General features: G+C 42.7%; 1 protein-coding gene across 1 annotated transcript in view; it reads left to right on the top strand.

Annotated features, from left to right (window-relative positions):
- Positions 1 to 6,289, top strand: part of LOC125940694 (zinc finger protein 501-like) — a 170,796-nt gene extending 164,507 nt beyond the window's left edge. The window contains exon 6 of the mRNA XM_049657136.1: positions 4,376 to 6,289. Coding sequence (XP_049513093.1) covers positions 4,376 to 4,809 — 434 coding nt within the window. The 3' untranslated portion in view covers positions 4,810 to 6,289. The remainder of the gene's footprint in view (positions 1 to 4,375) is intronic.
- Positions 6,290 to 12,788: the final 6,499 nt, after the last annotated feature.

Below are 12,788 nucleotides of genomic sequence, written 5' to 3'. Positions count from 1 at the left end.
ACCACCGGACTGTTTGGAAATGTTTGCACTTCATAAGGAAGAATAAAGAATGGCAAAACTGGACATGGACCGAAAATATTCACATAAGTTCAATTGTGTGTGTGTGTTGGTCTTTTTTCATTCTGTGTCCAGTTCGCACTTCTTTATTATTCCTTTTGACAAAAGGTGTGCCTGTAGTATTGTACCTAATTAATGCTACACTTAGGAGTTTACTGTTGATAACACATTTGTATCACTCCTTTTTCTACCTACGTGTGTGTCACTGGTAGATGGAAAATATTATATTTGCACTGCCACTATATTACCTTTTACAACTTGGGATATCTGTTTTTGTGAGTGGGTGTCGCTTTGTGAATTTTCCTGCACAAGTGTGTCTAGTGCTTTCACTTCTGTTTGGTGCATGACACGGATGTGATCCATTTTTTTTTTCAGTCATTTTTTTTTTTGTTGCCTCTATTTTCTAATGCTGGTACGCCTTGGTGCATTTTTTATTTCTTCAAGATTTCTTGTCTCTGTGCACCTAGGCATTGCTTTACAACAACTGAGTATTTTAATTAGCAATTCAACTGACACTGTGTGTTCCACAGCAGTATATAAATGACTGTTTAGTAAATGTTCATTGTTGATTCTTGTTGATATTTTAATGCTTGCACTAATAGCATCTAATCTTATATTGATTTTTTACTGTATGATGCTCCAAAAGACGTTTAGTGACGGCACTTGAACATTGCTTTATTGCCATTGAGTGCAGTTTTTGTGAGACGATGATCAGTAATTAGAAATTTTGAGCCGACTGTCAAGATCCATACTCTTATGTTAAATGTCCTTTTTTTTTCAGCTACAGTACCGGCAGTCCTGCAGCCACCTCTGGGCCATATTTCTCCAGATATATTTGTATAAATTCGTATTTTGACTGAGCTGTGCAATGACATACAGTTAAACCTCAATATAACAAACTATAACGAAATCCTTGATATAACAGTGTATTTACCTTTTTTTATAACTTCTTGCTTGCACAACACCATGCGTCTTCAAGTTCAATATAACAAAGTTTGTTTGCACACGATTTCTCTTAACAAAATATCACTGCCACTGCGAAGGAATATCGAGGCAATAAATGGCAACCGCTGCGTGCATGGATCTTCACATAGTTTTAGTACATTAGGCTGCTTGCGCATGCACCTCTCATGAAGGGCGCCCCGCAACAGAGAGCGGCCAACCAAAGCGCAGCAGCATAGCAGCAACACACATGTCATCATGGTTCATATGAAGTCCAAGTGCGATAAGACCCTATTGCAAGCCGTATGCTGTTCGTGTGAGAGAAAGTGTGCAAGTGTTACCCGAGAATGATGGTCCTTGATGGGCACTCATTTCCCATGGGGGGTGGGGTAGGCAGGCAGGTGGGGGTCTTCTGCTCTAGCCCTGTTGTCAGCGTGGCTGAGCACATAAGCAGCCTGCGCACCTTGTCTTGGAGGTAATCTACATCGTGTGCAAACCTGGTCAAGCCAAGATGGCCGTGGCTTTATGTGCATTGTCTTCCAGCGCGTTTTGTGCTGGAGTTTGCGTAATCTTAAGTTTTGTAGCCATGTTGAAGCTGGAGGCTTCACAAAGCGTCAGTTTCCCTTTCTCTGCCCTCGTTATAGTGTTGTCCCACTGTCAGCAAAACTATCGGGCACAGCGTATGCCAAAGCTTCGTTTCGTATCACCGATGTGAAGATATCATTCACGCAGCATGAAACAGTATATTTGGTCGGCAACGCTCAAATACAGTAAGATACTTTTTTCTTATTGAAATTTGTTTCTCATTTGTGCCACTCTCTAATAGGACAGTTCCGAAACGACAAAATCAATTTACGCATTTTTCGCAAACGTCAAGAATTAGATGTACAAGTGCCGATTTTACAGACTTTCTTATATTGAGGTTTAGCTGTATACGCAGTACAGAATGTCATTGTAGAAACATCTAGGCTGTGTGCCGGTTCTGTTTACTAACAGAATCGCATTTTTGCCAGCCTGAGAGGGCAATTCTTGAACGGCAAAATGAAATGATGCTGGTGTTTTTTTATTCACAACCTTCAAGAATTAGATGTGCTTTGTCTACTATGTTTGTATCATGCAATAATGCCCCTGTTTGGATAAAATTAAGCATGTGAGCACGTCGGCACTATCAGCCAAGTACCCTACTTAGAATTAAATGGAGTACTAGACTGATATGATTAAATTATTTTATGCTCTGGAATGCCTGATGTCTGTAGTTAAGTCTATACTTCTCAACTTTCCTGGCACCGTCACATTGATTATATAACATGTAAGGCTTCTCGCACACTGAGATTCTTGCATAGAAATGCTAAAATGTTTGCTTTTAATACTACAAAACTACTGTACGAGTCAAACCTAAGGCCTATACTTGAGTCAAGTGCTTGGTGTGTCTGGCACACCTGGTTGAAAATTGAGCTAGACAAGTTGGAAAGAACACAAAATCACGTTCGCAGGTTTATATTTGCTAATCATTCTACACATTTTAGTGTGTCTAGTGCTAAGGAAAGAATTGACTTGCAGAAACTGTATGAATGCCCGAAGAAACTGATTAAAATATTTTCATCAGATATTTTCTTCCAAGACTGGCATTAATCGCGAAGAGTACTTACTCAGGCCCCATTATGTCTTCGAGGGAGGGATCACGCATATTTTTTCACACAAATATTTTTCAGATGTAAATTTTTTCCCAGAACAATCCATGATTGGAACCATTTGCTGCAGTATGTTGCTATGACCTCAAACGAAGTGCTTTTTTCATCCTTATAATTATCAGTATACGTTTACATAGTCATGTTTTTTGTGATGCATTTTCTTCTTTCCTTTGGCCTTGCCTATGCTGTGTACAGCATTGTGTATTTATCTGTTTGTTTATTTTCTTGGTTATGAGTATGACTTGTGTTTGTCCAATTATATGAAGCTACTAATGCTTGTCTTGTTTTATGTATTGATTCAGCTTCGTCTACTTACTTTTCTTTGTTCCCCCTCACTCTATTGCCATAAAGGTGCTGTGGGTACTCTGATAAATAAATTAATTGTGTTATGTTCTTTTGTATAGTAAGGGCAATTATAAACTGCAGCACACTGTTAGTTGTATTCACCATAGTTGATATCACTGTGGAGTGCATTGATGGAGTGCCTTGTTCTCAGTTAATCGTGCCCTTGGATTGTGAGATGACATTTACCTTTTTTGCGAAGTGCTCATTATCTTCAGTGTCTATTATTGATGTACGTATACTTGCTTATTGTTTATTCATTGTTTTTATGCTTAAGGCAACCAGCAGTGACACATTAAACAACTGAAATGATCAAAATAAGCCAGAGGAAATGCTGACGCAGCATTTTACCATTCTATGATGACACGCTGATCACTGAGCATTGCTGTGTGCTCTAGGCATTACGTCTTGGGCACACATGTTGTGCAGAGAAGCTTTATTTTACTGAGTGTTGTGTATAGCACAGGTGACCATTTATCGGCATAAAACCTCAGAATATTTGTAATTACTGAGCATGCCCAACTAAGTGCATCTGGTCTCAATGCAAGACTTCGTTGTGAAATCAGGCGTCTTGTTGTATCAGGAAAGGTACACAGGTGCATCCTATTGAAAATGGAGTTCTGTATCGATTGTGCAAAGGGGAGACTTTGCATTTATCGCTTTGTGTTGCGATCAGTTGCATATAATTGAGGGGAATTCACTTTTCCAGGGGAGTGGCTAATTTGACGTTTCACTCAAAAGCCCAGATGCTCCACGTTCCTTCTGTTTTTTAATGATGGCACCTTCACTTAATTGCTGTCATCATCGATGCATAAGCTGTGGTGAAGCACACAGAACTAAGTGTGACTGTCAACATGGCCACATTGGGTAACACATGCAAATAAAGTGCACAAACGTATCTGCACAACATTTGAGATTTAGAAAGAAAATAAGCTAAATAGCTCACAGGAACGTATATTTTTTGCAGCACTTTTCTATATATATATATATATATATATATATATAGTTTTTACGTTATTGATATGAAGAATATGAAAGCTATTTCTGCACCATGACAATTTAGCAAGAATAGTATAAGAATATTGCTCTCTTATTTGGCTGAATTGGCAGCACATGCAAGCGCTAGACTCCATGTGCTCTCCCTTCAATAAATTGTTAGCACCAGCATTGGTGTTCTCTGATTTTGGCACAAGTGCAATTTTGGTTTCTATGTGCAGGATCAAGGGATTCTGCCTCTTCAAGAACTACCAAAGATGACAAGTCGCAGCTCCACCACTGTGAGTTCTGTGACTATGAAACAGGAAAACTGTCCAATCTGAAACAACACATCAGGATCCACACAGGCGAGCGTCCATTTCAGTGCGATTTCTGCCCTCGGAGCTTCTCGCAAAAGCACGCACTCGTGGAACACCTACGCACCCACACTGGCGAAAAGCCATTTCAGTGCTCTTCATGCCATCAGAAGTTCCTCCGCAAGGATACCTTAAAGGAACACCTACGCATCCACGCAGACGACCGTCCCTTTCAGTGCCATTTTTGCGATAAGGTTTTTACACATGACAGCAGCCTCAAGGAACACCTACCCATTCACACGGGTGGGCGACCGTTTCAATGCCATTTGTGCCCTCGAACCTTTACAAGGGAAAGCTACTTCAAACAACACCTACGCAACCACAGGGGTGAGCGACAATTCCGCTGCACAATCTGCTCCATGTCCTTTTTGCAGACTGGTCAATTGGACGCTCATATGAAGACAAAGCACCAAGGCACCACTTAGTAGGTTACTTATCGTGTTGGTGTACCTTATGTATTAAGGGCAGTCTGAATTGTGAATCTAAATATGAGTGGAATGAGATGAATTGCTTTCTGGTGCATCAGGATGTACAAGTGTTGCGATATGCTCTTATATGTTGAGCTGCCGAGTGACTTTGCAGCATGTTCCAGCATAATCGAACAAGTTGCAGCGACATACGTTGTAGTGACATATCTTGTAGCTTGCATTACAGGAACTGTGTTCATGTGGTATCCTTTCATGTGAAGATGCATGAAGTTTGAAGCGATCATCTGTCAACTGTGCTTGAAAAATGCTTGTGCTTGCAATAAAATAGAGATGATAAATTGCCAATATAGGCCTCTGATTGGGACTTACTGGTGTTCTCCCAATGTACTACCGTCTAAACGAAGAACATGGTGAGCAAAATGGCCCCTCGCCATGTTTAGGCATTGTCAAGAGACACAAGTGTGGTGCGTAAGTCACACAACAACAATTGTGTCAGCAAAATAAACCATTCCCTAGCGCGAAAACAGCTCAAGTTTAATATGAAAGCTAATGTGTCTTGCCTATTGAGGGAGCGTTGCTTTCTGCCGGAGAATCCAGGTTACATGCATTAAAGCCTCTTTGTAATGAAGCACTGTTTGCAACATCACCAGTTAAGGCATGTGACTTCGGTAAAGCATAGAATGCAGAACGCACTAAACCACCAGTGGCAGCGTGCTGTACTGAGTAATATAGCGGAAGAAGATAGAAAAGAACTGGTGGAGTTCATAACGTGTACCGCATTTACTCGTGCAATGAATGCACTTTATTTCCCGAAAAATTTGCACGAAGTTAGGGCATGCAGGGTAAAATTTTCAGCAATCGTTTTTATGTCCACGGACAATTTGCCTATTCCATTCGAATTCCATCTGGCTTGGTGCCATCATTGTATTACCATTTCATTCAAAGTGTTTAAAAATGTGGAATAATTCTGGAATCATTCCTACTTTGGTGTGTCTGCTCTGCCACTCCTGTCGTCAATACCATGTGGCGTCCTGTTCAACGCAGTGTGTAATCCACACTTCATTCTGGATAACACCCTTACCATTGCATCTGTTTAAAATTTAAGAGTCTGTGCACAGTGCTCAACTGCTGCAACTACGGCTCATGTGAAGTTGAGGAAATGTTTGTAATGATACGTGTATGTACTGGGCCGCTATTTTGTAGCGATGCCTTTAAAGTAATAATGCCTTTTCGCGCTTATCACGTTTTGTCAGTGGTCAGAGCGACGGTCCGCTCACGATATCAACATTGATAACGCGAGCGGACCGTTGCTCGCTCTGACCACTGACAAAGTGCTAAAAGGCATTATTACTTTAAAGGCATCGCTACAAAATACCGGCCCTGTATAACACGGTTGCAGAAAACGAGCTTGTCGTAAGCTGAATCGAGGTTTAAAATAAACATTGGGGCATTTTGAGTGTTGATATCTTGAGTTTGAAGTTATTTCCCACAACACATACATGAGACACACCAGCTGTGGTAAGGAAGAAGGAAGGCTTGTATAAAAGCTGCTATAAAGCATCCTCACCAGCCTCAGCTCCCTTTTTTTTGCAGCATGCTGGCAGTGTGCACAAGAAGAAATATAAGTGGGTAAGGTGGGACACAATGCAAAAATAATATATATATTGATGATATACAAACTAAAATAACAATAGTTGGGATTCATGTGCAATAAAAAATTCTGCTTTATATATATCCTGGCTGGATGGAGTGCTAAAAAAATTCAAGGGGCACTTAGTTATCCCTATGTGGGTGAATGCGGAAGCATTGCAACCATTGCGCGATGTCTGTGCTCTTTCAGTCATTGAGTAACTACATGACTGAAATGTTTTGATGCATTGTGTAATTGCGACAACGCCACTGGCGCAGTCAAGTGACTCGAGCGATAACGTCAGCAGAAGCGCCGCGACGTCACCCGACAAACGGTACGCACAACGTAAGGTCGTGGGTTCGACTTTCACCAAAGGTCGAGGGGCTGACTCCCAACAAAGGTAGTGGGTTCGAGTTCCTTTACTCTACCTTAATTAACTTCGCCTTCATTGACACCAAAGGTCGTGGGTTCGAGTGCACCAATTCTGCCCTAATTAACTTTGCCTTAATTAACTGCCTTAATTGACTTTATCATCTGCCTCGATTGGTTCACCTGACTTTTTGGTCCACCATCGTGACGCCGACAACACCAGATTTTCTGCCTCATGAGCCATATAATGCTTTCGCAATATATGAAAATAGGGGAGAAATTAGAAAAATGTGCCACCCAAAATTATGATACAGCGTAGTACAACACAACACTGCAATCCTCCCTGCAGGGGTGTCTGTGTGAGCAGGCGTTTGGTGCGTGGCAACACCATGGACCCGAGCACGTGGGAGTCGGACCGTCCCGCATGTAGCCTTGCGCGGCTTAGGCGTGTCTGCGGAAAAGGGGATCCTGGGTGTTTAGCCAATCCCGAGTGTTTGGACCTTTGTGGCTCTCCAACAGAGGCGACACACCTATTTGGCCTCGGCTTCACATAGACGGCATCCCCTGCCAACCATACGGGGGAAACCGATATTGCCTTTTCCTGACCTCCTCTTTAGTCTTAGTCTTTCTCCCTCCCTTTCCGTCTTTCCTGATGTCTCTTCCTTTCACTTCCGATTTTCCAGGCAGCTAGGGTCAACCTTGTGTGGAACAACCAACCTTGGCTGTACCGATTTGGTTATAGCAGAAACGTACAGTTAGCGTCCGCAAGACTTGTTTTTATAAGTCCTGTGGTGTCCCCGCGTTGGGCTTCACAGTGGGCATCTGGCAGTTACTGCCCTTGAAAACTGAAGATTCCATATGGGATAGTTCTTTTCCCAATCTCCATGATCGCCCTAGAAACGAAGTTGCACCGAAGAAGTATTTAAATTTTTTGGCCAAAACACTGAAAACCTCCCCCGCTATCAATTAATTCACTCTTGAGAAACCAGGAAACACAACAAGAATAATCTTGCCTTTGCTCGTTTCCAAATGTCGAACTAAAACTATTGGCCCAGGGTATAAGGTATCGAAATTGGCAAGTGGTGACCTCCTCTTGGAACTCAATGACAAAAAGCAATATGAAGAACTTCTTAACCAAGTGTCTTTTGGTCTTTCAGTGACCCCACACCACACCATGAACACCATTCGCGGTGTCATTCCCGATGATCATTTGATGGAGCTGACAGAGATTGAACTTCTGCAAAAATGGAAGGAAAACGTTATCCATATAAAATGAATCAAAATGAGGGGCAATGTGAAAGAAATCGACACGAAGCACATAATTCTCACATTTGGTTCCAGTATGCTGCTAGAAAACGTTGAGGCAGGTTACGTTAAGATCTGAGTAAAGCTGTACATTCCTAACCCTGTTTGTGTCTTCAAATGCCAAAGATTCGGCCACAGTTCACAGAACTGCTGAGGCCAACTGACCTGCGCTAAATGCAGTGCACCCAAAGTGCACCCAAAGACCGCTTGCAAGAGCAGGAGCCCAGCACCCTTTGTTTTTAGTAAGTACCCAACGCCCACAAAGTCGGGCATATTTTCTTGGTGAACACTGAACACATCTCTAGTGCATCGCACTACATGCACCTTCTTGTGCATGGTCATGGTTCAATGAAGACACAGGGCAACAACAGCAATGCTAAGGTGCAAGAAATGAAGCATACATGCGCCCGTTCAGCTTAGCTGAACTTCAGAAATATCTGAATTGTTGCAAAAACTCGACGCCAGGTAGCGACTGCATTATTTGTGAAACGATCAAGTACACTCAGAAACTCCCTTAAGAACACTTCTCTTCTTTTCAGTGCTATCTGGGCAGCTGGGTACATTCCATCAGTATGGAAAGAAGCTATATTATCCCCATACTTAAACAAGGCAAAGACCCACCTCCAGCAGTTACAGGCCAATAGCTCTAACAAGTTGTCTGTACAAGCTGTTTCAAATAATGGCCGGCAAACGAACGTCTAATGGATTTTTTAGAAACAAACAAAATACTAGACCCTCTTTAATGCGGTTTTACAGAAAGGTCAGCAACAAACCATCACGTTCACATTGAGGCCAACATTAGGGATGCCTTTTACAGCGAAGCTATATACCTCTACCAGCTAAGGCAATTTTCGAGTCATTGGCGTAAGCAAAAAATGCCAGACTAAAAATTAAATACAAACAGCATATCTCCTTTGAAATAGAGCATACAGCTCAGCACTCGTTTTCAAAAGAAAAACCACAAAACAAGCATCAAAACCAAATGATGGATGATAAGGCGTGTGTGAACAATGGGAACACCCTCCGACGCGTTCTGGTAAAGATTAGGTTTGCAGCTGCTTCGAAAGGGGTTGACATCATTCAATACACTCGTGTGAAGTGCAAACCGTATAATGTATGCTAATGACGTCTGCAAATAATGCGAAGCACGTTCCTTCTCCTGCATGTGTTTCCCGGTAAAGATTTTGGTTGCGTAAGCTACTCCGAGTGGAAAAGTACCCAATAGCATAGAAATAGCGTAGTGATGTCACCACAATCTAGCAACTCATTCAGTTCATTCCAGGCAACCATGGGTATACCACGGAAAGTAAAGACGCCAGAAGAACAGTGTGAATATAATGTTGTGAAGTAATAAAGGATGTGGTTAAGTACATTTCACTTATCTCTGGTTTCACTCTTTGTAGAGCCACGTGCGTGAATTCAAGTGACGTCACAATGAGTAATCGTTGTGGGTGTTGTTTACAGCTTCGCTGTCGAACCACCTTCACAGCGTGGATTGGAGCCATAGTTTTTTTATGCATAAACAGTTCCTTCTTTCAGTATTTCACGACCCAGAGAAGGCATACGATATGACATGGCGCTTGAAAGCTGAAAAACTAAGAGGTTATTAGCAATGCTTTATAGTGTGCCAACACGTCTAATAAACCTCATCTAATTAAACTACAGGTAGACACTTTCTCACCCGCCATAAATTCGTGGCAGACCAATGGCCTATTCTGTCAACTCCGTACAAGGCACACGTACGCGACACACAAGTACTTGCTCTCTGGTGGCGAACCTGCAGTCTGAGGTGGATGTGGTGCAAGACTGACTGACTTCTCCACGTTCTTGCCGAGTGTCGGGAAGCAGTAGCTGAATGGAAAAGGCACTTTCTCATAGCCTACCGACAACATATTTCCTTACATCCGGTATTGTTTTTCGGCACAGAACCATTTTTTGAGATGGAAACAGCTTTAAATTTTTTAAATGATGTTGCGCTACAAGACAACAGGCCCAAGAGATTCGTAGCGCACCCTCCCACCAGTGGGTGCTGCTGCAATAGTAGTTTTGTAGAGCGCATGCCTCCAGATTCTTGCATCAAAGGGCCCTGGTGAGGCGGTAGTTCTACTGGCACTAACTGATGTTAGTATGCCATCCCTTTGTAAACATATTTTATAGTTGTATCACACCCCACTTTCACGGTCATTTTTGATACTTATATATTTATACATGCATATTGCGTGGTTCTTGTCGACGATGCGTGCCGGCGCCCCGACTAAAGTGAGCTAGAATGGGTAGTGGTGCGCACTCGTTGGCCGGCGCCATGCATTGAGGTGACGCCGGCTATGACGCCAGATTGTGCTTCGGCGCGCTTCCGCGACGCAGCGTCACCGCCGTCTTCAATGTAGCGATAGTTGGGGCCTCTCTTCAGTTGCCTTTGGAGTTTCCGGAATTTTGTTTCCTTCGAAAAACTGTCAGGCGCTGCATCCTCTATCTACTGGAAGTTTTTCTGCGGGCAGTGATGTGGCCTGACAACCAGTGACTGTCTTGCGCGACCAAAATGCCACCTCGACAGCAAATTCATTGTTTTGCGCCAGGGCGTTTGCTACCAGAGAGGTTTTCATGAGAAGTTGGTGCGCACAACATGCCTCTCTTCTGTCAACAAATACAGGGTGTTTCAGTTAACTTGGGCAAAACATTAAATATATGCAAATGCTACGTAGCTGCACAGAACCAAGGTAATGTTGTTTGCCATCGCTTGGAGCTACTCAGACGATTTTTTTTTTGCATTCCGTCTAATTAGATAATTGGTCTTAATTATTCAACTTCTCAATTATTATAATTTAAGTTAAAAGTGTCAATGAGAAAATCGTAGAGCAACATTAAACTACCGCTACAGCTTTGTGTTGGCCAATACGTGCTACATAAAAGCGTTTTTCCGAGCGTGAAAGATGCCCGCGAATACACGCAAAGAGTCGCGCGGCGATTTCGCGTGTATTCGTTGGCTTCTATTCTTTCACACTCGGAAAACCAATTTTATGTAACACGTATTAGGCAACAGAAAGCTGTATCAGTAGTTTCTCATGTTGCTCTACGATTTTCTCATTGACAGTTTTCAACTAATTTTTGTCAAAGGCATTAATTCTGACAAATCAGAGAAGCGGGAAAACGCAAAACATTTAAAGTTGAGCCGCTGCTCGTGAAGCAGAAGTGTCGAATGATGAAGTATGAGAATGGCTGTGTCAAATAAATGTTCATTTACTTGTATCCACAACTTGAGAGCCGCCTCCTATTTTTGTTAGCTGTCCATTTTAATAGTGCATGTATTATAGCCTTGTGTAGAAATAGCTGGTTCACAGTGCCAAGGTTTTGAAGAATCGCTGAAAGGATATCCAGCTGGAAGCTTTTAAGCTGTGCCTCATATGACATTAATAGCTGGTGGAAAACTTTCCTAAGTATGTTTGCGTCAGAGTCAGCATTGGCGGTAAATTCACGTGGCCGTAAAACGCATGCGTGACGAAACAATGCTAAGCTTTTTTTCCGAAGAAATACTAAGAAAGGATCCAGTTGCTTACATGTGTTACCCGCGCAACGCTATACTCTTCGTACGCTTTGGAAAGTTCGCCATCGCTGCTTTGCCCCTGCCATGGGCACACTTCAGTTGCATTGCGCCTAGCTAGCAAAATAAAAAAAAAAGGAAAAAAAGCGCAATTAAGCTGCCTTGCCACACTGCATTCGTGCTGAGCATCTTGCAGGGGTGCAAGGAAGACGGGAAAGGGGCAGTGACAGCATGCCCTGTTGTGCTACGCCTTCGTCGGCCTGCATGGCAAAAACGAACATCTGCACTCAAAGCCTGTACTATACACGCAAAACCTTCTGTCTTAGCAATTGCACGTATTTCAAACGTCAGAAGATTTCAAGGACTGTTGGGGGTATCTATAATAGAATATTTATCCTTTTTTGCTGTCTTGAGTGCAGTAGCGCACCCAGGATCTCTGCCAGGGGGGGGGGGGGGGGGTTGACAGTTTGCCAATACCATCTAAACAGCACTAATTTCAATGTCGTCACGGGAAATTGTAAAAAAAAATAAAAAAATAATAATGCGCTTTTTGAGAGTGCAGACGATTGCGCGTCTTACATCTTAGTTGCAGTACTCAAATGTGCAAGGAAAGCAAAGGGGTTAAACAAAAGGGGAGGGGGGGGGGGAGGTTAGAACTCCCGAACCCCCTCCCCCCGGTCGATGCGCCACTGCTTGAGTGCGACTTCATTGCTGTTTCGTTTCATGCACATCGTTTGGGAGTTCAGCAAGACGACAGTTCCTCCCTATGCTGCTTATGGGAGGGGGGCAGCACGTGCGAATGCAAGAATGAAGGGTTGTTTTACCTTTCTGTGCTGCATTTTGTAATACAGTGAAACCTCGATCATGCGACTTTGAGGAGCCCACGCTAAACCGTCGTATAATCTGGGCGTCGTATAATCGAAAAACTAAGAATATAGGCAGTAACGGTCAGTCTTGCCCAAACACGGGTACCGACCGCTTGAATAAGCCCGCGGCACGAACCTGCACTGCTTCAAAGAAGGTATAATTTAATTATTTAAAAAGTACAGCCAAACATTTAATTGGAGCAAATCTTCGTGCTCGCCTTTAAAAATGATCTTTTGACCAATCAAACAAATCGCGAAATTCGCCATT

Source organism: Dermacentor silvarum, chromosome 10 (assembly GCF_013339745.2).
Source record: "Dermacentor silvarum isolate Dsil-2018 chromosome 10, BIME_Dsil_1.4, whole genome shotgun sequence".
Taxonomy (NCBI): domain Eukaryota; kingdom Metazoa; phylum Arthropoda; class Arachnida; order Ixodida; family Ixodidae; genus Dermacentor; species Dermacentor silvarum.
The sequence above is the reverse complement of the archived record's forward strand: the minus strand, read 5'-3'. Positions and strand labels throughout refer to the sequence as shown.